Genomic DNA, 21,466 nt, shown 5'->3' with positions numbered 1-21,466 from the left:
TCTATGGGTCAATTTATATATTTAGTGCAGAGTCAAAGCGCATCGAAACAAAGTATCAAAACTGAACATAGCAAATCCAACCTTAACTCTAAAGCGTTAACGCACACATTTCATATATACATTAATTACTAAATTGCCGATGCGGAATCCGAATGCAGTGGCGCACCCCATCGGCATTTCGTAAATGACGACGCTCCGTACACTCCGTACGCTCCGATTCCGCGGCTGCGGATGACGTCATCGGCATAAATTCCATGCCGATGACGTCATCCGCAGCCGCGTCTATGGGTCAATTTATATATTTAGTGCAGAGTCAAAGCGCATCGAAACAAAGTATCAAAACTGAACATAGCAAATCCAACCTTAACTCTAAAGCGTTAACGCACACATTTCATATATACATTAATTACTAAATTGCCGATGCGGAATCCGAATGCAGTGGCGCACCCCATCGGCATTTCGTAAATGACGACGCTCCGTACACTCCGTACGCTCCGATTCCGATGCAGTGGACGCGCAGCTTAATAAGGCTGAAGCCTGAATGTACTATATACGTTTGCGTTCATAAATAAAACAAAAGTAAAAAAAAATACTTTTAAGTACCAACTTAAGGATAAAAACACGTCGTCTGTAATTGCGTTCCTTTAACTACTCAAGTATATTAGTTACGATTTGACGTCTTGGTAGCCAATTAAATCCCATAAAATCACTGACAACAGCTACAAACAGCTACTCATACAAGAAAGGAACATGCCTTTGATTTTCAAAAAGTTTTGACCAAAGAAATTTTTTACTCTAGCGAGTGGTTTTGACTGTTGCTACTTGGTTGCTACTTGTTGAATTGCAAAGTGCGAAAACAAAACATTAAAGTTAAATAAATTTCTGATTGTTAAAATATATAAAACAAGTTAGTAATGGATCAATCATATTCAGATAGCGATGTTACTATATCTCCTTCGCAAATATTAGAGCGATTGGAAATGCTGAGGCAAATACAAGTATTACAGAGAAGTAAGCTGCAAAAACAAATGAATTTTCAAGATTCCTCTGAGTTAACTAAGTCAATTACAGAAATTGTAAGTCATTTTAGCGACAGCACAAGCTACAACACGTTTCGCTCCCTATTAGAATCTGCTCAAGAAACTGAAAACGACACTGAACAGTCGACACAAGCAAGACGAAATTCACAGCGAGGTAGTTTACAAAATGTTATTGAAGGTGTTACTCTACTAAATCTATCTCAAGAATCAGAATTCATAAATGATTCTCCTTCTTCCACAAAGAGTTCGGTCACCAACAATAAACCTACAAATAATAAGGCCTGTACTGTGAACAAAGTGAGTGTGCCGACAATATCTATTTCACTTGACGAAATGCCTATTTTATCTCCAAGGAAAGATTTCGAAACATTGTTATTAGAAAAATTAAAGAAAGAAGAGAAAACTGCAAGTGTAAATACAAAAAGGTCTGCACAAACCGACACCTCTGTCACAGCTGTTTCTAAAAAACCCTTTCTAAAACGTGGAGAAGGTATGGCTCGATTTGGATTAAATAAACAGGATCTTGTTATTCAGAACACAAAAGCTTTGCCTTGGAAGAAAAATAAAAACACAAACCAAAGCTACAAGAGGAAGTCTATTTTAAAAAATAATAAGAAAAACAATGTAAAAATAAAAGTCTCAGAATGTAAAGTGAATTGTGACACAGAACAAATTTTGGAAATACAAGAAAAAAGCTTAATGCAAAAGCCAAAAATGAGACAAAGTGAACATTATCATGAAACAAAAGAACAGAGTTCAAGAGTCTCGGAAATTGAGCCTGAACAGAATGTTTCACAGAAGATGCAGGATCCCATGCCAAATACAAAGGGAAAGACTTGGGCATCTGTCCTCTCCAAAGAACAGAATGATCTGCTTATGAAATTGAAACAAAGTGACTACTACAAAAACTTTCTTTCACCGGCAAAAAGTATATATTCTGACATAAGTTGTGACGAAAACATATCAAAAGTAAGACAAGAAAAAGAAATTGCCGAACAAAACTTATTTGAACTGTTGGAAAATAAAGTGAACCATGGTAGTTTTAGTATTGAGAATTCTTTCTTTAATAGATTTTTGGGAAGAACAGCCTTGGAGAGTTCCGGTGAGAGTACTCCATTTATTTTAAAAAAATGTATTGTTGATAACCCCAAATTAATGAATATTGCACCAAGCATTTCTTCAGAACTTTCACAATTAAATTGTAACTCAGAAACATGCACCTGTGATGAATGCAACGATACTTGCTCCTCGGTATCGTGTTGTTGTTCATGTAAAACTGTTACTGAAAACGAAAACCCCCAGCCTAAAAAACAGAAAGTAAATAAGAAGTCTGGCACACCAAAGACTGAAGAAAAACCAAGTCAAAAAACAAATTGCCAAAATGATTCTGTTGTCAATAATGAAGTAAAAATAAATATGGCAGAAATGAATGCCAAGTTACAAGCCACAAGTGAATTATTAAAAGAGCGACTCAAAGAATTGGAAGATGAAATTGAAACATTCAGAAAAGAAAATTTAAATCTCACTAAAATGCGAGAAGAAATTGAATTGGAGCGTCAAAAGATTTATGAAGAAAAACAGGAGTATGAGAAAAAATTCAATGAAGATAAAATTTTATCTGAATACTATTTAGCTGAAGAAAAAGAAAAAATACAGAAACAGAAACAATTATATGAAAGATACTTGAGAGATATAAGAGGTAGGCTAAACAAAAAGGATAAGGATGAAGTACTAAATTTAAAAAAGGAAGTAGAAAACCTAAAAGAAGAAATACGCATTAAAGATGCAAAGTCAACAACTGCTTTAGCACGCCTCAGGAATCAAATCAAAATAATGGAAAAGGAAAAGAAAAGCTTCATTGAAGAAATAGAAAAATTAAAAAAAGAAAATAGAAGGATTCAGCACAGTAATGATATAACTAGGAGATTAACAAACATCAAATATTTAGAACAAATAAATAGGAAACTTAACAGCCGAACAATAGGAGATGAAAGAATAGAAGTTGAATTAGATCCAGACATAAAGTATAAAGCTCATGCCATCGAAAGACAGAGTCGATCTCGAATGACTCAGCCACAAAATAAACCTATTGCAATGAGACCAAGAGCAAAAAGTGTCCCTAACCTGAATGTAACATCTAGGTATGCCAAATATTTTAGCCAGAAGGACTCAATTAGTGACCTAGAGAAGTATAAATTAGGAAATGACAATGATTTTGCATCAATTAATGAAGATAGCGACAATGATATTGCTGAAGATTTAGATGACAAGGATATAAATACTTCAAGAAATTCATATTTGTATGATGATGACAACAATCTTGAAAAAATTTATAATGATAGGTTTAGAGACAATGTGCCTTCTAACAAAATGCATTCCAAAAAAAATTTAGATGGATACAGTGATGAGAACACTTCAAATTTCTTTTTGAGTAAAGATAATGGGGAGCGCACTGAGAAATCAAAGAGACTATCTAAATCCTCGTGTACAGGATCAGTTCATACAGACAACAGTCCTACAGTTTCTAATACATCCAGATCACCTATTTTTTTACCCAACTATAGTACATCCAGTGGAATTTCCACAAATAATTCCGGAAATGTTTCATTAAATGACAATAGTAGGAATTCTGCACAAAATAAAACTTTACATACTCATCAGTCCTCTTTAAACCAAAGGTTTGATGTTCAGCCTCCCAAAATTAACAGCAGAATGACTCCAAGCCCTGAACCAACTACTAGCAAATCGAGTTTCTCAAAAACAAATTTAAATCCAACCGAAATAACAAAACCGGATGGTTCAAAGGAGTTGAGATTTTCCAATGGTAATATAAAATATGTATCTGCGGATGGGAGATACAGCAAATTTATTTATTATAATGGTGATATCAAAGAGAATTTTTACAATGAAGGAAGAATTAAATATTTTTATGCAGAAAACAAAACAGTTCATACCACACATGCTGATGGACTGGAAGTTCTAGAATTTCCTGAGTGAGTATAATATAAATTATATCTTACTAGACGATTCCCAAAACGGAGTTGCATCAAAACTCGTTTTTCGCGCGGGAACCATACATTTATCCGGTTTAAAAAGTATCCTATGTCCTTTCCCGGGACTCAAAGTATCTCCAACTGGGACTCAAAGTGTGAAGGGGTAACAGACAGACAGACACACTTTCGCATTTATAATATTAGTATGGATATTAGTATAGATTTACTACCCCCCTGTAACCATAAAAGTGGAAACTAACAGTCACATTTTTTATGCAGTGGACAAACGGAAAAACGTTACAAAGACGGTTCTTCAGAAATAAGACTACCGAATGGAAGTATCAGATACTTTGATCCCAAAAATGAACATGTCCGAGAGGAGTGGAGATTCCCAGACGGTGCTACCATGACAGTATCAGCTAATGGAGAGCAAAGAATTGTGTTTCCTAATGGACAAATAGAAGTACATACTAAAGAACATAAGGTATTTAAAACATGTATAATATGTAAAAGTAAATTAATAATACAATTAAGCTTTACTAACAAGGCTTCTTACAGACGAACGACACGCGTCGACAGCAGTCATCGGCAGCCATCGTGCCGTTCGTCTGCAAGAAGCCTTAGATCTAGAGTCTTGACAGCATTTTAGCAGTTTGTATACAAGTAAACTTTTCTCTAGTTATAAAATTGCCTTTTCTCGCTTTCAGCGTCGTGAGTTTCCAGATGGTACTGTAAAGTTGATATATAATGATGGCACTTCAGAGACGAGATATTCATCTGGAAGAATTCGCATTAAAGATAAACATGGTAACCTTATAATGGATTCTGCCCCTGGCTGAAAATTATATTGGATTTTGTAATATTTATGTGCCTTATTGGAAGTGATGATGTTGACTGTTATGTAATTTAAAAACTAACCATGTTGCCAAATATTTTTTACTATAAGATTTACTGTTATTTAAATGTGTACTTATATCAATATTTAATAAAAGAAAAATATGGATCAAATCTTATAATTCTAACTAATAACTTATCAAAATATATTTAGCTAGCAGATATTTGGTATCTGAAGTCCTTGCTTTCCTTAGGAATTCCATTTATGTTAAATTTGATTGGGTACATATTATCCTCTGTGGCAAATATCTTCTTCAGTGCTTCTCTTGCAGCCATTTCCTGGGCCGTTGATATTGTCTCACCAAAACCTGCAAATAAAATTAAAACCAATGAGATTTCCAACAATAATGTCTGAACTAAACTTGCTAAAGGTGTAATATAATGTTACTGTCTCAAAAGTAACATTTTATTACTATTTGGCATGAAATTTCATGGGAACCATACATTTTCCCACAAAAATGCACCTTAATATGTCCACCTCCCAATACATAAAAATAATAGTGCCAGTAGTCATGAGAGGAGCACCTTCAAATAATTTTCCCGGTCGTTTTCACATTTTCCTCTGATTCTTTGCTCTTATTGGACACAGAGTGATGTATATTATAATATAGCCTTAGGCCTTTCCCAATGAAGCTTCGCGCTTACCGGGGCGGGCCACAAACAAGTTTTATGACTGATTGCGCAATGGGTCATGGCTAGCAATGTTTAATTAAAGAAAGTATAACAATGTTTTTTCCATTAAAGTGAGAAATTTAAAACATAATGACATAACATCACATAAAAGTTTTTAGAATTTTTACCTGATGACAACATTTTTTTGTCAATATACAAGCCGACTCTGTAGCAGGCGAGGAGCGTGTTCTTTCCTACTTCACCGATTAGTCTAGGTTCTACCTCACTTCCTGTCTTTTCTATTAGACCTTTTAACATAGCCCAAGGATCTTCTATGTGCCAATATTCGTTAACATCTTTCCCTAAAAAAAGTACAAAAAAGGATTATGTCAAAATATGTATTATATTTGAAAAAAAGGGCATAAAAAATCATTCTAAGTATAACACAGCATTGTCCTGCACATTTTTTTATCATTCATCGACGTGTGAATCCTGCTTTCTACTTCCTACTAATATTATAAAGGCGAAAGTTTGTTTGGATGTATGGATGTTTGTTACTCTTTCACGCAAAAACTACAGAACGGATTTTAATAAAACTTTACAATAATATAGCTTATACATCAGAATAACACATAGGCTACAATTTTAACCGACTTTCAAAATGGGGGAGGTGTTATGTTCGTTTTCTTTTATTCAACGATTACTCCGCCATTTGTTAACCGATTTTCAAAATTTTTCTTTTGGTATATAGGGCATCATCCCAATTTGATATTATATTCACAAAAGTGGTGATCTGATGAAGGATCCATAAGTAATCGAGGGAACTCCTCAAAATTTATAGGGAAACATGTGGTGACTTTGGTTTCGTGAGAAGTATTCTAAGCATATGCTACCAACAAGTAAGATTTTGCACCGAGGTATACCTGGTACACCGTGGTTCGGAAGGTGCTGAGAGAACTCCTGATTCTTTATAGATACAAGTTTGGGAGTTTCGGCGTTGTTTTAAGAACGGAAAGCATATGCTACTGTGCAAATTACATTTATCATCATCATCATCACTACCATATTATACCATACATCGTCCCATGGTTATGACTTATAAGCCTATCATGACCCGGTTATTGGTACTTTTCATAGTCTTTTAGATTGAGACTGGAGTTTGTCAAGTGATAAATAAAAAAAATTATGCCTACCTAATATTATAATCTTGAAGAGTATGTTTGCTTGAACGCGTTAATCTCAGGAACTCCAGGTCCGATTTAAAAACTTTTTTCAGTGTTAGATAGCTCATTTATCGAGTAAGACTATAGGCTATATATTATCACGCTAAAACTAATACGACCGAAGAAACGCAGGAAAATGTGGGAAAAACGGGGGAAATATTAGAAATTACGAACTACTGGAGCAATTTTTATGGCAATATTAAGCACAGATATAGAGTAGACCAAGTGAAGGGAGTAGGGACATAAGCTATTTTTTATGGGAAAATGTATGGTTTCTGTAAAATTCCTAATTTACGCGGGCGAAGCCGCACGGGACATCTAGTGGTTCTATATTACATTGTATGCGCCACTATTTATTCGTTTAGACATATACTGCAAAAAATGTGCAGGATTGTGCTGTGTGGACCTGGCCTAAGGCTTTACTCAAAATCAGAAACTCCAGCTGTGGATTTGAGAATACTGACCTTGAAGTTGGGTGACGAGAAAATCTCTCACAAAATGTGCTGCTCTTTCTTCACCAGATGATTCAAGGAGTGCTCCTACTAATGCTTTGAAAGTGTTTGCTAAAACTGACTTGTCAACAGGGTATTCCTATAGATAAAAAAATATTTAAACACATTATCCAATGTGACTAGCCTATAGTATTATAAGTAAAGGTTTATTATTACATTTGATTTTTAAGCAGCTTGATTTTTTAAAATGTTTGAATTTTTTTAAAATATAATTCATCAAAAACTTTAAACTAGATAATATTGTAACATTATAAATCTCACTAAACTAATTGTTCAATGGTAAGGTAATTTTTCTAATAAAATTTCTGAATACTTGTATGTGTATGGTAAAGTCAACCTTACGATAAATACTCACATCTGCCAGGATAATGTCCTTTGTCCCAAGATTAGCTGATACATGGGCTAGAGTACTTTCACTCATCAGATGATTTTTAATGCTTTTAATGCCTTCCAATGGTAATTTAGGTAAAACTACTTCCAAATAAAGTTGTACATATTCTGATATAAATTTCTCTCCTGAAATATAAAAAATCACAATAAGTACAACAGTGTTTCTGTTATGAGGTCACAAATAATTACGTAATTACCAATTCGCCACGAATAATAAAAACTGAGGAAAAGTAACTCCATCAAAAAACATGCTCTACAATACTTGTCAAAAATGTGTACCGTACACATTTCAGTACATTTGCATTATTTAGGTGGCCTTGAGCGGAATTAGGCTGACATTACATGACAGTTCAAAAGGAACCAAATTTAAGACGGTAATAGTATGGGAGTTACATTTCCTTAATTTTTATTATACGTAGCAAATTACACTAATATAATGGTTCAATAGAATAGTCTAAGAGCAAAGTTCACCCACCATGGTCTGCCAAATCTCTATTGTCCCTCAATTTGAGATCAATATCCATTTCTTTTTGCTTCATCTCCTCTTTGATCACATAAGTATGGTCAGTAAAAGCTTGGAGTAAGAGATCAGAATCAAACTCTTCATTTAATCTTTTTCCAAATGCATATAATTCAGCTTCCAAATTCCATTCTGCGAATGTATTTCTTGGGTTCGTCATTTTCCCTCCTTGCTTATCCTCGCGCCTTTTTAACTCTCTTAAGGTTGGTGCCACCCAGCGATGAATTTTTTTAGCTGTAATAAAATGAATGTACAGTAAAAATACGTAGCAACCATGAGGTATTAAATGCTATTCTTTTAAAAGGCTACTTTATCTTTAGAAGTGATTGTAATTAACATTAATTCAATGTTTATTACCTTGGTTAGTAATGGGTACATTTTTCAGAATAGGTATAAGAGGAGTACATCGTCTTATGAAGGCCATTATGATGTTTGCTGTGAAAAATTGTTATTATTAGTTGCAAAATAATGTTAGCATACTAAATAATTTAAGAACACAGTCCCGAAATTTGTAATTACAAATTTTTTATCAGATTTTTATGGAGACAGCTGTCAAATTATTTTGTTATTTTTAGGTTATGTTTTTATTTTTAATTAATATATTTGACTAGTGACTACAGTCACTGACCTCTAATTGCTCCTCTACATGAGTGGCCACAATCCAGCGCTGGCCGATCGAATGACGCATGCGATGGCTATGCAATGGTCGCAACTCGCAACGCCTCTACATGATGGCCGTGTTCAGTTGTGATCTAAACGTCGTTCAAGATGGACGTGTAAGCATTAGCCATTACGGCAATGCAAAACGTGAATTTTTAATAATTTATGACTTCACCAGATGACACGGTGAACTTCGTATGACCTCCCTCCTAATTCATATTAGGAGGGAGGTCATACGAATGAACCTTCTCTTGAATTCTACGAATAATTATTTCGAGCCTAAAATTAAAATAATGGTTTATGGTAGTGATGATGATGTTAATGATAAATGTAATAATAGCATAAAAATCATATATGCTTTCCGTTCTTAAAACAACGCCGAACCTCCCGAATTTGTATCTTTAAAAAGTCAGGAGTTATCATAGCTGGGCATTAACTCGTTACTCCGTTAATCGTTGATTAACGATTTTAACATTTTGATTAACGGATTAAACTTTTAAGTTAACTTTTAAAAATAGTAACGGACTCGTTAACTTCCGTTAATATACAGAAGTCCGTTAATCGTTAATCCAACCAATGCCTACTATTTACCGAACGGCACCGCGGCGCGGCGCGAAAACAGGTTCAGACAGTTATGAGTTAGTATAAAACGACAAGTGCCGGGCGGGCGGGCAGCGCGGCGCCGCGGCACAGCAACAGCGAGTGAAACAAAAGCAATACTAGATAGATTTTCAGGCGCGTGCGAGTGAGAAGAGATTTGTTTCGTTTTATAATTTCATTAGCTTATAGAGTGAAGAGTGATTCCGCCCCCTCGGGGGAACTTCCAGAACCTAAACCAACAGGTTTTGTATGTGCACTAACGCAATGATATACATGGGCGTACCCAGGTTCTGGGCCAAGGGGGGGGGGGGGGGGGGGGGCAAATTACCCAGGTTCTGGTGCCAGGGGGGGGCAAATCACCTAGGTTCTGGGCCAGGGGGGGGCAAATCAGATTTTTCATAAGCTAGCTGTTTATAAAGAATAAAAAATTAATAATTTTTAGTTGTAAAAATATTGTATTGCAAACAAATGGCAAAAATTCGTTCTTAATTTTTAATTTTTATAGATAAAAGTACTAGATAATATACTTAGTAGGAACGTCAACATGATCCAGGGGGGGCAGCTGCCCCCCCCCTGCCCCGCCTCGGTACGCCCATGATGATATAAGTCATAACAAGGCCATATTACACATTAACGGATTAATGATTAACGTTAACTTGCGTTAATTCGTCCAAAATGTAACGCTTTAACGTTTATCGAAGTTAACTTTTTTTGACGGATTAACGATTGACGAAGTTAACTATTTGATTAACGGTGTCCGGCTATGGGAGTTATGTATTGTATGAGCTATTATTATTGTAAAGTTTCATTAAAATCCGTTCAGTAGTTTTTGAGTAAAAGAGTAACAAACATCCATACAAACTTTCGCCTTTGTCATAATATTAATATAGCTTCATTCATTATGAGACCACGTACTCGTCATTTTGAATGAAATTCGTAAATTGTAATACGAATTACGAGGTCCTCCCTCGACCGCGGTCAGGCACCGACTGTCAACGAATACTATACTCACAAGGAGCCGACTGTCGTATCGGCCACGTGTAGAGGCGTACCGCCATCGCTGGGCCATCATCCTTTGATGTGCGGCCGAAAAACCGACACTGCCGCAGTGTTGGGAGATGGTCTCGGCGCCGTACCCCTGAACTAATTTGATTTCGCCCTAGAAATCCCCTAGATTACTTTTTCTTTTAATCTATACTAATATTATAAATGCGAAAGTATCTCTGTCTGTCTGTCTGTCTGTCTCGCTTTAACGCCAAAACTACTGAACCGATTGTAATGAAATTTTGTACACAGATAGTCTAAAGCCTGAGAAAGGACATAGGCTACTTTTTAACTGGAAAAAGGGGTTGTAAGGGGGTGAAAATGCGTAAATTTGGTCAAAATAAGTTAGTTCCAAAAATGCAAAACAGATGGCGCCAAGAGTCCCCTAGATCGCGCTATTGCTTGCTCATGCGTATTTCTATAAGAGGTGGTACCATGTTGAGTCGAATATTTCGACTCTTTCGATTGTTATACACGTTACTAACTAATAACTCACCTACCAACTTAGATATCAAATTCAAAAACAACAGCGCAAAAACTACTGAACCCATTGTAATGACATTTTGTACACAGATAGTCTAAAGCCTGAGAAAGGACATAGGCTACTTTTTAACTGGAAAAAGGGGTTGTAAGGGGGTGAAAATGCGTAAATTTGGTCAAAATAAGTTAGTTCCAAAAATGCAAAACAGATGGCGCCAAGAGTCCCCTAGATCGCGCTATTGCTTGCTCATGCGTATTTCTATAAGAGGTGGTACCATGTTGAGCCGAATATTTCGACTCTTTCGATTGTTATGCACGTTACTAACTAATAACTCACCTACCAACTTAGATATCAAATTCAAAAACAACAGCGCCAAAACTACTGAACCCATTGTAATGAAATTTTGTACACAGATAGTCTAAAGCCTGAGAAAGGACATAGGCTACTTTTTAACTGGAAAAAGGGGTTGTAAGGGGGTGAAAATGCGTAAATTTGGTCAAATTAAGTTAGTTCCAAAAATGCAAAACAGATGGCGCCAAGAGTCCCCTAGATCGCGCTATTGCTTGCTCATGCGTATTTCTATAAGAGGTGGTACCATGTTGAGTCGAATATTTCGACTCTTTCGATTGTTATACACGTTACTAACTAATAACTCACCTACCAACTTAGATATCAAATTCAAAAACAACAGCGCCAAAACTACTGAACCCATTGTAATGACATTTTGTACACAGATAGTCTAAAGCCTGAGAAAGGACATAGGCTACTTTTTAACTGGAAAAAGGGGTTGTAAGGGGGTGAAAATGCGTAAATTTGGTCAAATTAAGTTAGTACCAAAAATGCAAAACAGATGGCGCCAAGAGTCCCCTAGATCGCGCTATTGCTTGCTCATGCGTATTTCTATAAGAGGTGGTACCATGTTGAATTGGATTTTTCGATTCATTCGATTGTTATACACGTTACTAACTAATAACTCACCTACCAACTTAGATATCAAATTCAAAAACAACAGCGCCAAAACTACTGAACCCATTGTAATGAAATTTTGTACACAGATAGTCTATAGCCTGAGAAAGGACATAGGCTACTTCTTACTGGAAAAAGGGGTTGTAAGGGGGTGTTTATGCGTAAATTTGTTCAAATTAAGTTAGATCCAAAAACTGGAACAGACGGCGCCAAGGGTCGCTTAGATCGCGCTATCGCTTACTCATATGTATTTCTATAAAATCATCACATCATATTATTAATAACATTAACTCAACATGGTACCAGTACCATGTTGAATTAATGTTTTGATTCTTTCGATTGTTATACATGTTATTAAATAACTCACTTACCAACATAGATATCAGAAACAACAGTCTACCAATAATAAAATATACTAAATAGTTTATGGGTATTGGTCAAAGCTAAAGTTGTGTAATGCATTATGCAGCTAAGTTGTGTAAGTTGTAACGCTAAATAAGCTTGGTATAAAAAAGTTTAATTTAAAAAAAATCATATTATGTGCACATTACACGGCTGTTTTGGGTATTTTGATTTAAGGGGTACCAGGGTTTCGAAAAAGCTTTTGACACCAATTTTATTGACACCGCGCGCTATAAACTAAAGTCCACGCGGACGAAGTCGCGGGCAACAGCTAGTATTCAATAAAAATATATTACTAAACTTTATTACAGCTCGACAAGGCTTTATATGCACGTGACGAGAAAAGGAACTAACGCTTCTATCATACAAAAACGTCATTTTTGACAGTTCTCCTATACCAGCAGGCAGCAGCGCCCATTGACATCATTGACATATTCATTTAAAGCCTTGTCGAACTGTATTCATCTTCTCAACATCTCGAATCTCGACCTCGATTAGTTGTTGTGGCGCTCAAGTAATTTAAATATGATAAAAAAATATTAGGAACGTGATAGTTAGCAAAAAAAATGTATTTGACGTGTATTTTGAATTTCCTTTAAAAATCCCCTAAGTAAATATTTTTTCCCCCTAACTTGGTCGAAAACCCCCTAAATCTAGGGGGAAATCCCCTGATCTGGCAACACTGCACCGCCGCCATTCCACGCCCATCGCTGGCGCCATCGGCCATCCTACGCCACTACGTCCTCCCCACGCTGGCCAATCGTGATGGGCCACTACGCTGGTACATCTTGTAGAGCCGCTATAACAAGTGCACTTAACTTACAGTCTGTCAAGATAGTAAAGAAATTAAAAAGTGGCAACATCGTAGTGTCATCCCTTTCAAATCAATCTAAGAAAAAAGGCATAACACTACGATGTTGCTACTTTTTAATTTCTTCACTTTTTTGACGGACTATACGTACAAGTGTATGGCTTAAATTACACGTAGTATCAATATTTTCATGATTATTATTATGATAATATTAATGGTGTAAGCGGCCGAATGGCGCAGATTAGTAAGCATGCGAATCTCAAGTGAATTTTTTTTTGTTTCAGTTAAGAGGCTCATTCACAGCAGGACTGCACGGCGGTCCTGCCGTGAATGGGCCGTTTAAGTACCTATGGGGAGTGGGGACCCCTAAATTTTTTTATAAAAGTGCCCGGGACATATTTGGACGGGACACGGGACAATTTGTTGTTTCGATCGATCGTCAAGAAAATCGTCCAATCGATCTTTTGAACGTAAAATCGTTTGCGATATTGCTATTTGCTAGAGTCTGGCCAACGAAAGTTGAACCAAGCAAACCGCGGCAAATTTAAAAATTATTTATATGGTATCACATAATGTAGTAGGAAAAAAAGATTTAGATCATTTTCTGCTGATGCTAGATATTATATTACTTCAATGTGCAAAAAATTATGCACCTATAAAAGAAAAGTCTAACATAAATTATAGCCTATACTGACTTAGAAAATATATTGCTAACTAAGCCTAGTAGAATTGTTTCGAAACCGGTCGTGTTTTTAGCTAAAATTTGTAATAATAATAAATGAATATAGTGGAAAAAGTGCACGTAAAATAATTGTGTTTTATTTGTGTTTTTGTCTAATCGGTATTAACGAGAGAGTAGAATATGCGATGGGTAATTAGGTCACAATGGTATGGTGGAAACTTTCCTGTTTCTCATCCGAATCTTCGTGAAGATTTTCAATAAAAATACCATTTATTAAAATAAATAACATGTCTAGTATGAAAAATTAAAAGATCACAATAGTATAAAATAATAATTATGACCAAGTATCAAGATCATGAAATCGTGCAACCGCAAACCATCGACTGGCAGAATAGTGTTGCCAATCAAAATAAATGCTTGGTTCAGCTTTCGTTGGCCAGACTCTACACACGTACAATTTGTCGTTCGATTTTAACATCGAGGAGATAAATCGTTACGATAATTGTCCCGTGTATGGCCACCTTGTGTTTTCCATTTTTGTATCAAAATCTTAGGGCCTGTGTCACCAACTTGACAGATCAAGTGTGGAGAATCTGTCAAAAAAGTTGTGAATAGCCCTTAAAAGGCCCATTCCACAGATTACTAGTATATATTTGTAGGCCCATTCACTGCAGGACTGCCGTGCAGTCCTGCCGTGAATGGGCCCTTTTAATGCGGTTCACAGATTACATCTACTTACCAAGATTTAATAGTTACATACCTAGCTCTTTTTCGGAGAAAAGACAGACATGACGAATCTATATGGGTTCCGTTTTTTGCCATTTGGCTACGGAACCCTAAAAAGGATCAAAATGTTTTATTCCTATTACTCCCGCATTGCTAGAGTCAATTTATTTTCTCACTTTTTGCTATCAGATTCTGGTAGACCTATAGTCAAGTTAAGGTCAGGTGCATTCTTAATTAATATTTCAAGCGTCTACCTGCTGCCGCTGTTGAACATTACAATATAAGTACCTAATTAAACAACTTATTTTCGTAAAAAAAAGTTTATTAAGCTCTAAAAAAATATACAAGTACTTAATCATAACTTTCTGCTTTTACATAACTTAGATTTTATTTACCCACAGTTTGTCTCTTTCTTCTCGCTAATACATTACAAAAAGATGAGAGGAAACCACGTTTCATTTTTGCTACTGCGTGAATACTGTGGTTTGAATAGTAGGATGCTGATGTATCATAAATCACGGAGGACATGTCCCATGGCTAAAAAAAGATAGCAGATAGTTTGCTAAACTGTAACGTTCTGTCGACGTCGCCTGTTCGGTATGTAAGATTTTTTAATCTTCTAAAATCTAAGTCTTTCAGCGTCAATAATAATATTTTACATTTAAACAGTGGCGTCGTCACTCGACAGTCACGTCCACCCGACTTGTTGAATCAACATTCAACATACACGTGTGTCGTGTTCGTGTAGGACAGGTGCAATTTGTATAATATAATAAAAATAAACTATAGATATACATAACAAGTGCGGAAAAGTGAGGCCCGTATTTATAAACGGCTCTATCTCCTGCTCAATAACAATATTGAATCTTGGCTGATTCTCTCTCAACGGCATAACATAATAATTAATATCATTGCATTGGCATAATTAACATTGTTTTTAATTAATTATTATGTTTGATAAATTATCAACTTTGACAGCACTTAAACCAAGGGTTGACCGATTTAACGAAACACTCTCAAGTAGCGATTTGACATCACAGTTGAGTGGTGAGTTTCATTTATTTCGCCTCTAGTCCACTGTCCACGTCCGACGCTTTGAACTGCGAAACAGGCCAACCGATTTACTGATATTGTCTCATCCGCCACACGACAATGTGTTATATTGCATCTCGCTCTATTCCTGTTTCGCAGATATTTCGCAGTTCGCAGCGTCGCGTCGGTGAACTAGAGGCGTTACGTACCGTACTCAGGTGATGCGCCACACATAGTACGGTACTTAAGAGGATACACCAGGGGCGGGAGAAATTGAAAATAGGTATTTGAAAATGTATTACTGTCTCACCAATCTCAAGTCTCCCACCGCAGAGCGCGATAGAGACAACACGACAAAAGTTCTAATAAAAGAACAGAAAATCTTCGATTCGTTGTCCGCTGATTCCTTCTCCAAAACTTAACCGATTTAAGTACTTTTTTCATTAAGAAATAAAGGAAAGCTTGAGCTGCGTTCCTATGTTTTATTTTTTTTGTATATTTTTGTTTTCTGGGTGTTTGAACACAAAGGAAAATCTGGCCATTTTTTTGGGTTTTTGGACGTTCTTATCTTTTTTAATAATAAAATTATGAAAAAAAGGAAAATATAGTGACATGCTAATAGTGGCCATAGATATTCAGGAAAAAAATCGTAACTCTACCGGCATTATCCAGGGGGGAAACAGGGGAGGGGGACAACGTTTGTATGGAAAAACGGCGGTGTGGAATCCTCTTAAGTACGATCTACTAATTAAAACAGCATCCCAATTATAATGATCTTGGGCATAATCTCACTTATAAGAGCGGTTAACGGTAATTCGGTAAAAAATATTATACTTAATAAAAATTTGTATAGTTAACTCACAGCCAATGAAGAGTTAACGTAATATGAATCAAAACTGTTAGGACTTGAACATTTTTTTAACTGATGATTTTCAAGCATGTTAGAAGATCTTTTTAACTTTTTGATTACGTAGGATATAATATGCAACAAAAATGTTTTTCTTCCTCTATGTGGCCTCTGATGGGTGCCTTTAGACGATTTAACTGAGATCGATACAAAAGATGTTCCTAAATTAGGCGTCACTGATCTCTTTTGTCCTGAAATAAAATTATTATTAATATGTTAAGGCTCAAGCAATAATGAAGGAATGTGTATTTTGAATTTGCTCAAAACCAAACAAAAAACAACGTAAAATATAATATATTCTAGTTAATTATTTAAATAAGGCAACAATAAAAAAACATTCATCTTCATACCCCAGCCCTAATTAAACGCTATCTTTTAATTAGTTAAGAAACTACAACAAGTTAGCGATTAAACTACATGAAAATATAGAGTATTTTAGGCGCCTATTATACAGCGTGTTTTCAAAAGTACCTAATCCGTTGGGTTTTAATATAATTTAATATTTCTAATAGTAAACCAGCCATCCACAACAATAACGATGTCATTTTACCTTTACCCTTATAAATAACATGAAAAGAATTAGCAACATCTGCTTGCTTTTTAGATTTTAAATCAGGACCATCGCCTTTTTGATTCAAATATGATGTTGGTGTTTCCAATTTCGAGTTAGAATTATAGTTGTACGAAGCATCGACAGCAGAAACAGTAGGTCGAAGGCAAAGTTGATTCTTATCTTGATGAATTATTATTCTTTCTGAATCAATATTGGGTAATCTGTTAAAATTTCTCTTTATTTTGCAATTAGAATCGCGAACCATTTTCAACTGCTTCTTAGCAATTGATTTTTTTTCTGTTTGCACATATTTTTCAAAGTAACTGTGATGTTTATCTCTGTTACTTGCTAAGTGATTAACTACTGCATTTTTAGCAGTCATTGTAGTTTTATTATAACGTTTTATTGGTAATTTACTTCTTCTGTACTTATAAGGTTTCTGCGCATGAAAAAAGTCGTAATCATAAATCAATTTTGGCTGATTTGTTCGTAAGTCGGAATATTCGGAGTCTTGCAATACATTTGAAATAATTTTAGTACCTTTGTCAATACGATGTGAATTTGATTTTAGTGCTCTATTTATGCAATCGTCGGGTTTGCCAATTGTTATTGGTGATCTCGACAGACCGTTAAATTTTACCAATTTCTCATTCAGGTTAACGTTTAAGATTTCTAGTACATTGTTTTGATCAATATTGTTTGTCTGTGTGAATGGCGAACGTGGAAGGCGCTTCTTCTTAACGCTTATTGTTATTGCTTTTGGACTGAAAAAATGATAAATTATTTCATTAAGTCTCTATAATAATAAAGTAAATAATTACTTTAGATAAATATTATTAAGTATGTTCAAAAAAATATGTAAAAAATAACCATTTTTTAAATCCGCAATGTTGACAAGTTTTTGATGCCTAAAAAAAAAGAAAATACTTAAATGAAAATGAAACTGGAACTTTACTAATTTTTTGAAAATATCTTTTGATTATAAGAAATGTTTACTTACTTTATTCAAGCGCGTAGTTTGCTTTTTTGTAAGACCAAGTAGACGTTGGATTTCCTTGTCACGTACGTTTGGATCATCAATAGGACAGTCATCGCCACGGTAGTGTTTCCTAGCATCTGCACAACATTTTAAATGTTAACCTAGCCTACAAACATGAATAGGTGTTTAGAATTATAGGCCCTTCCAATAATTATGAGATAATACGTGAGAGGTAGAGTAGAGCTATAATTTCATTCCATATATTTTTTTAACAATCATAGTAGAGGAAGAGATATAAGTAAGTAGTTAAAAAATAACACCTAAATAAATTTTATGAATTTTTCACCTGCATTTCCAGATTTTTGTTCACTATTTATCTTTTGAACGCTCTCTCTAATCTCAGATCTCCGAATTTCTCGACTGAAAATCATTTATAAAAATATTACTTTCGATTGCCTTACTTATAAAATTTTATGAAAATGACAAGGTACATTAGATCACCTATGTTTTACCACTAAACTGTCCCGTGGTTTTAATTGCATCGGTTTAGGATAACTGCTTTTTGTATTCATTTTCTGAAAATTAAAATGTTTGAGTGTCAGGTACTAACTGCAAACTAAATATAAGTATTATAAAATAAATCTGATGAATGTTTTACAAATAAATAACAGGAACCTAGGATATAGAATAACTAGGTTCTAGTATTTTGATATCGTTGCTTCAAGGTACTTAGTTAAGTACTTACATCAAATTTATTCATTTTTGGTGATCGTTTCTTGGACATAACTTTGTCGTTGTTTATGGATATCTTTTTGTCAGCTAAAGGTTTTCTTGTATCCTTGAATTTATTTCTTATGTTTTCCAAGTCTACTTCTTTTTTACTGCTGTTTGATGCAACATCAAAAGATTGCTTGTTTTTGTTTAAATTGATAGTTATTCTCGAAGCTGTACTTTTTGGAACGGAAAGAAGAAATTTAGTATAATTGTCTTCTTTGGACTCCATGCTCTTAATGAAGTTGTCTATCAGAGTTTGCTTTAATTCTGTAGTATATTTTTTATTTATTTTTTCCGGTTCGTTTTTTATAATCTTACGATTTGTGGAAGATTGATTAGAAGAACTTTTCATTTTGGATCTGAGCGCCCTTTGTGGTTGCAAATTGTATTTTTTGTTATCTTTTTCGATTTCCTTAGCTTCTGGAGATGCCGAACGACTTTGGCTACGGCGATTTTGAAAGATTTCCTTCTTTTCTTTGGATGTTTTTGAATTTACAGCTGGTACTACATTACTGGAATCTTTTTTAGCGAACTTTGGTTTAGATTTTTTGAAAACTTTGTCTGTGCTTATTTTTACGTCTGGTCTTGGGTAAACTGATATTACAATTACCGGACTGTTGCATTTTTTCAAAACTTTATTGTCTTCAGAGTCATCAATGTCATGAAAATCGGGTACAAGTGACAAATTTTCAAAATTACATTGAATCCCCTGATCATTGCTGGCAGTGAGACGTCTGTCTGGCTGCAAATGCTCTTGTATATTAACTTGAACAGCATGTGATACTACTCTGTAAATTGTAATTATGCATTTTAAAGTAACCTACTTAACAAATTTAGTCAGATTTACGACATTGTGATCCTATAATTTACTTTTAAAATAAATTTTATTACAAAAGCGCCGCAGTTATTACGGGAAAGCGTATTGACTTACGTGCCATATCTTTATGCTATAATAGAGGACATAAATAATTCTGCAGATTATTACAAATTCCAAAAGTGTTTGCGTCATAACTATGGAAATTGGAATATTGATGTAATATTGTGTTGTGTATATTATAATCTATACTATAATATTATAAAGCGGAAGAGTTTGTTTGTTTGTTTGAAAAATTATTATTTCAGTGTTAGGTACCCCATTTATCGAGGAAGGCTATAGGCTATATTTTATCACGCTAAGACTAATAGGAGCGAAGAAATAGAGGAAAATGTGGAAAAAACGGGAGAAATTATTTAAAAGGACTTATCTCACGAACTACTGGAGCAATTTTTCTGTTATTTGGCACAAATAAGAAGTAGACCACGTGAAGGATCAAGGCTATTTTTCTGGACTAATTTGTCTGTGAAATATCTAATTTACGCGGGCGAAGCCGCACGGAACGTATATATAGTATAATAAATAATCATATTGCTTACTGTTTTAAATTTTCTTCAATATCTTCCTGATCATCTAGTTTATTATAGTATTGCGAAAAAAACTCCGGTGACACTGAAATAATTGGAGTCCTCATTATACCTAACTAATTGAAGTATACTATAACTATGTACCTACGTATCTTTTTGAAATAATTTTTGTTTATTAATAAAACTACTTGATTTTATAAAATCATTTTTTAAATCTTGCTAAAACTCAATAACTGCTGAATCAATTTGGCTATTTTTAAAAATTTGTGGAAGTCAGGAATTTGTGGAATTTGTGGAAGGAAAGGTTTTCAATAGGAGAGGAGTGATACGAAGTTCACGGGTCATCTGGTCACATAATTTTATAAATTATAATGTCTACATGGACCCCTTTTTGCTTCTTTCCAAGAGTTGTGTCTTGCGTTTACTAAATCAACGCCATTGAACATTTTAGTTTGAGATGAGCACTTTAATTCACAACTTAACTTTTCAATTATATTATAACAGGATATTTTGTTACTCACTAGGCATATCATTTATTTTAGCAGCATATTCAAGTGTGTATTTATCATTTTCATTTTGCTCCACTTGACCGAATATTGTGACGCGATTTTTATCGCATCTTATACGCGTAGAACTTTTCTGCCTTGAACAGCAACATCGTGGTTCATTAATTTGTTGATCTTGCTTCGATACGGGTGCCTTTTGTTGAGTTTTCTTTTTACTCATTATTTTGTTAGGAAAAAATTTAAAATTTAGGTCTTCTGAAAAATACACACGTCATCAAAATTCAAAATTATGCATCTAAATTTAGTAAAATGTAAGATTTCAAAGACGCTAGAATAATAAAAAATTGTGATTTACTCACAAATTTGTTTGTAAAATATAATTAAAACAAATATTTTAATTTTACAGATTTTTTGTAACACGCTGTATAGGTAAGCTAGAGGTTATTAAAGCAAAAACATTGGTGGTTAATTCCATGAAAATATCTCGACACGACAAAAAGATGCCCCGTGTATTATATTTCTCAATGAATGTTTTCATATCACACAATTTCTGAAAGAAATTTTGATTGCATTTCTAAATAAAAATACAAAAATAAATATTGAAAACATCACATTTGAGAGTAGCAAAGTCAAAAAAACATGACACTCTTGATTGAAAAATTATGTCAATTTTCTAGTAAAAAAATAGACAAGGAAAACTTTGGAAAAAACTACCTATACTAATGAGTGTAATCAGTGTATTATAATTATAATAATAA

The 21,466-nt window shown here is 34.5% G+C and overlaps 3 protein-coding genes and 1 long non-coding RNA gene across 7 annotated transcripts; 1 reads left to right on the top strand and 3 right to left on the bottom strand.

Moving 5' to 3' along the window:
* Positions 1-665: 665 nt before the first annotated feature.
* LOC121727843 (centromere protein J) lies at positions 666-4,975 on the top strand. The gene is made up of 3 exons (XM_042115870.1): positions 666-4,033; positions 4,313-4,517; positions 4,741-4,975. The coding sequence occupies exons 1-3, from the start codon at positions 915-917 to the stop codon at positions 4,870-4,872; spliced, it is 3,456 nt and encodes a 1,151-aa protein (XP_041971804.1). The 5' UTR covers positions 666-914; the 3' UTR covers positions 4,873-4,975.
* Positions 4,976-5,035: 60 nt separating this feature from the next.
* On the bottom strand, positions 5,036-8,726 carry LOC121727844 (39S ribosomal protein L44, mitochondrial). Its single transcript, XM_042115871.1, has 6 exons — positions 8,542-8,726; positions 8,140-8,418; positions 7,630-7,790; positions 7,227-7,353; positions 5,728-5,901; positions 5,036-5,235 (listed from the first exon to the last, which is right to left on the bottom strand). Exons 1-6 carry the CDS (start codon positions 8,606-8,608, stop codon positions 5,078-5,080), a joined length of 966 nt encoding a protein of 321 aa, XP_041971805.1. The 5' UTR covers positions 8,609-8,726; the 3' UTR covers positions 5,036-5,077.
* A 6,140-nt stretch (positions 8,727-14,866) lies between these two features.
* Positions 14,867-20,243, bottom strand: LOC121727750. Of its 4 annotated transcripts, XM_042115733.1 has the most exons (10): positions 20,215-20,237; positions 18,773-19,589; positions 18,529-18,602; positions 18,374-18,447; positions 18,049-18,164; positions 17,919-17,956; positions 17,589-17,812; positions 17,046-17,487; positions 16,451-16,686; positions 14,867-15,093 (listed from the first exon to the last, which is right to left on the bottom strand). In XM_042115733.1, the coding sequence occupies exons 2-8, from the start codon at positions 19,151-19,153 to the stop codon at positions 17,477-17,479; spliced, it is 918 nt and encodes a 305-aa protein (XP_041971667.1). In that variant the 5' UTR covers positions 19,154-19,589; positions 20,215-20,237; the 3' UTR covers positions 14,867-15,093; positions 16,451-16,686; positions 17,046-17,476. The 4 variants fall into 4 exon arrangements, 2 of the variants coding, with proteins under 2 accessions (XP_041971667.1, XP_041971666.1); XM_042115732.1 differs by having other exon boundaries at positions 17,046-17,812; XR_006035719.1 differs by lacking the exon at positions 17,919-17,956 and having other exon boundaries at positions 17,046-17,812; positions 18,049-18,193; positions 20,215-20,243.
* Positions 20,244-20,245: 2 nt separating this feature from the next.
* Positions 20,246-21,321, bottom strand: LOC121727753. The gene is made up of 3 exons (XR_006035720.1): positions 21,068-21,321; positions 20,724-20,963; positions 20,246-20,287 (listed from the first exon to the last, which is right to left on the bottom strand). It is a non-coding gene; the product is annotated as an uncharacterized LOC121727753 (long non-coding RNA).
* Between the last annotated feature and the right edge of the window lie 145 nt (positions 21,322-21,466).

Source organism: Aricia agestis, chromosome 6, assembly GCF_905147365.1.
Source record: "Aricia agestis chromosome 6, ilAriAges1.1, whole genome shotgun sequence".
NCBI classification, from domain to species: domain Eukaryota; kingdom Metazoa; phylum Arthropoda; class Insecta; order Lepidoptera; family Lycaenidae; genus Aricia; species Aricia agestis.
This window is presented reverse-complemented; position numbering and strand designations above follow the sequence as displayed.

What these genes read in the sequence shown, in the direction of transcription:
- LOC121727843 (XM_042115870.1), top strand. Translation starts at nt 915, where the DNA reads ATGGATCAATCATATTCAGATAGCGATGTTACTATATCTCCTTCGCAA. An exon ending in GAAGTTCTAGAATTTCCTGA is followed by an intron (nt 4,034 to 4,312) that starts GTGAGTATAATA and finishes TTTTTTATGCAG; the next exon opens with TGGACAAACGGAAAAACGTT. An exon ending in TACATACTAAAGAACATAAG is followed by an intron (nt 4,518 to 4,740) that starts GTATTTAAAACA and finishes TCTCGCTTTCAG; the next exon opens with CGTCGTGAGTTTCCAGATGG.
- LOC121727750 (XM_042115732.1), bottom strand. Translation starts at nt 19,153, where the DNA reads ATGAAAAGTTCTTCTAATCAATCTTCCACAAATCGTAAGATTATAAAA. An exon ending in CAAAAATGAATAAATTTGAT is followed by an intron (nt 18,603 to 18,772) that starts GTAAGTACTTAA and finishes TTTAATTTTCAG; the next exon opens with AAAATGAATACAAAAAGCAG. An exon ending in ACGTTAACTCTTCATTGGCT is followed by an intron (nt 15,094 to 16,450) that starts GTGAGTTAACTA and finishes ATCTTTTTTTAG; the next exon opens with CCATGGGACATGTCCTCCGT.
- LOC121727844 (XM_042115871.1), bottom strand. Translation starts at nt 8,608, where the DNA reads ATGGCCTTCATAAGACGATGTACTCCTCTTATACCTATTCTGAAAAAT. An exon ending in TGTACCCATTACTAACCAAG is followed by an intron (nt 8,419 to 8,541) that starts GTAATAAACATT and finishes ATTTTATTACAG; the next exon opens with CTAAAAAAATTCATCGCTGG. An exon ending in AGGACATTATCCTGGCAGAT is followed by an intron (nt 7,354 to 7,629) that starts GTGAGTATTTAT and finishes TTTTATCTATAG; the next exon opens with GAATACCCTGTTGACAAGTC.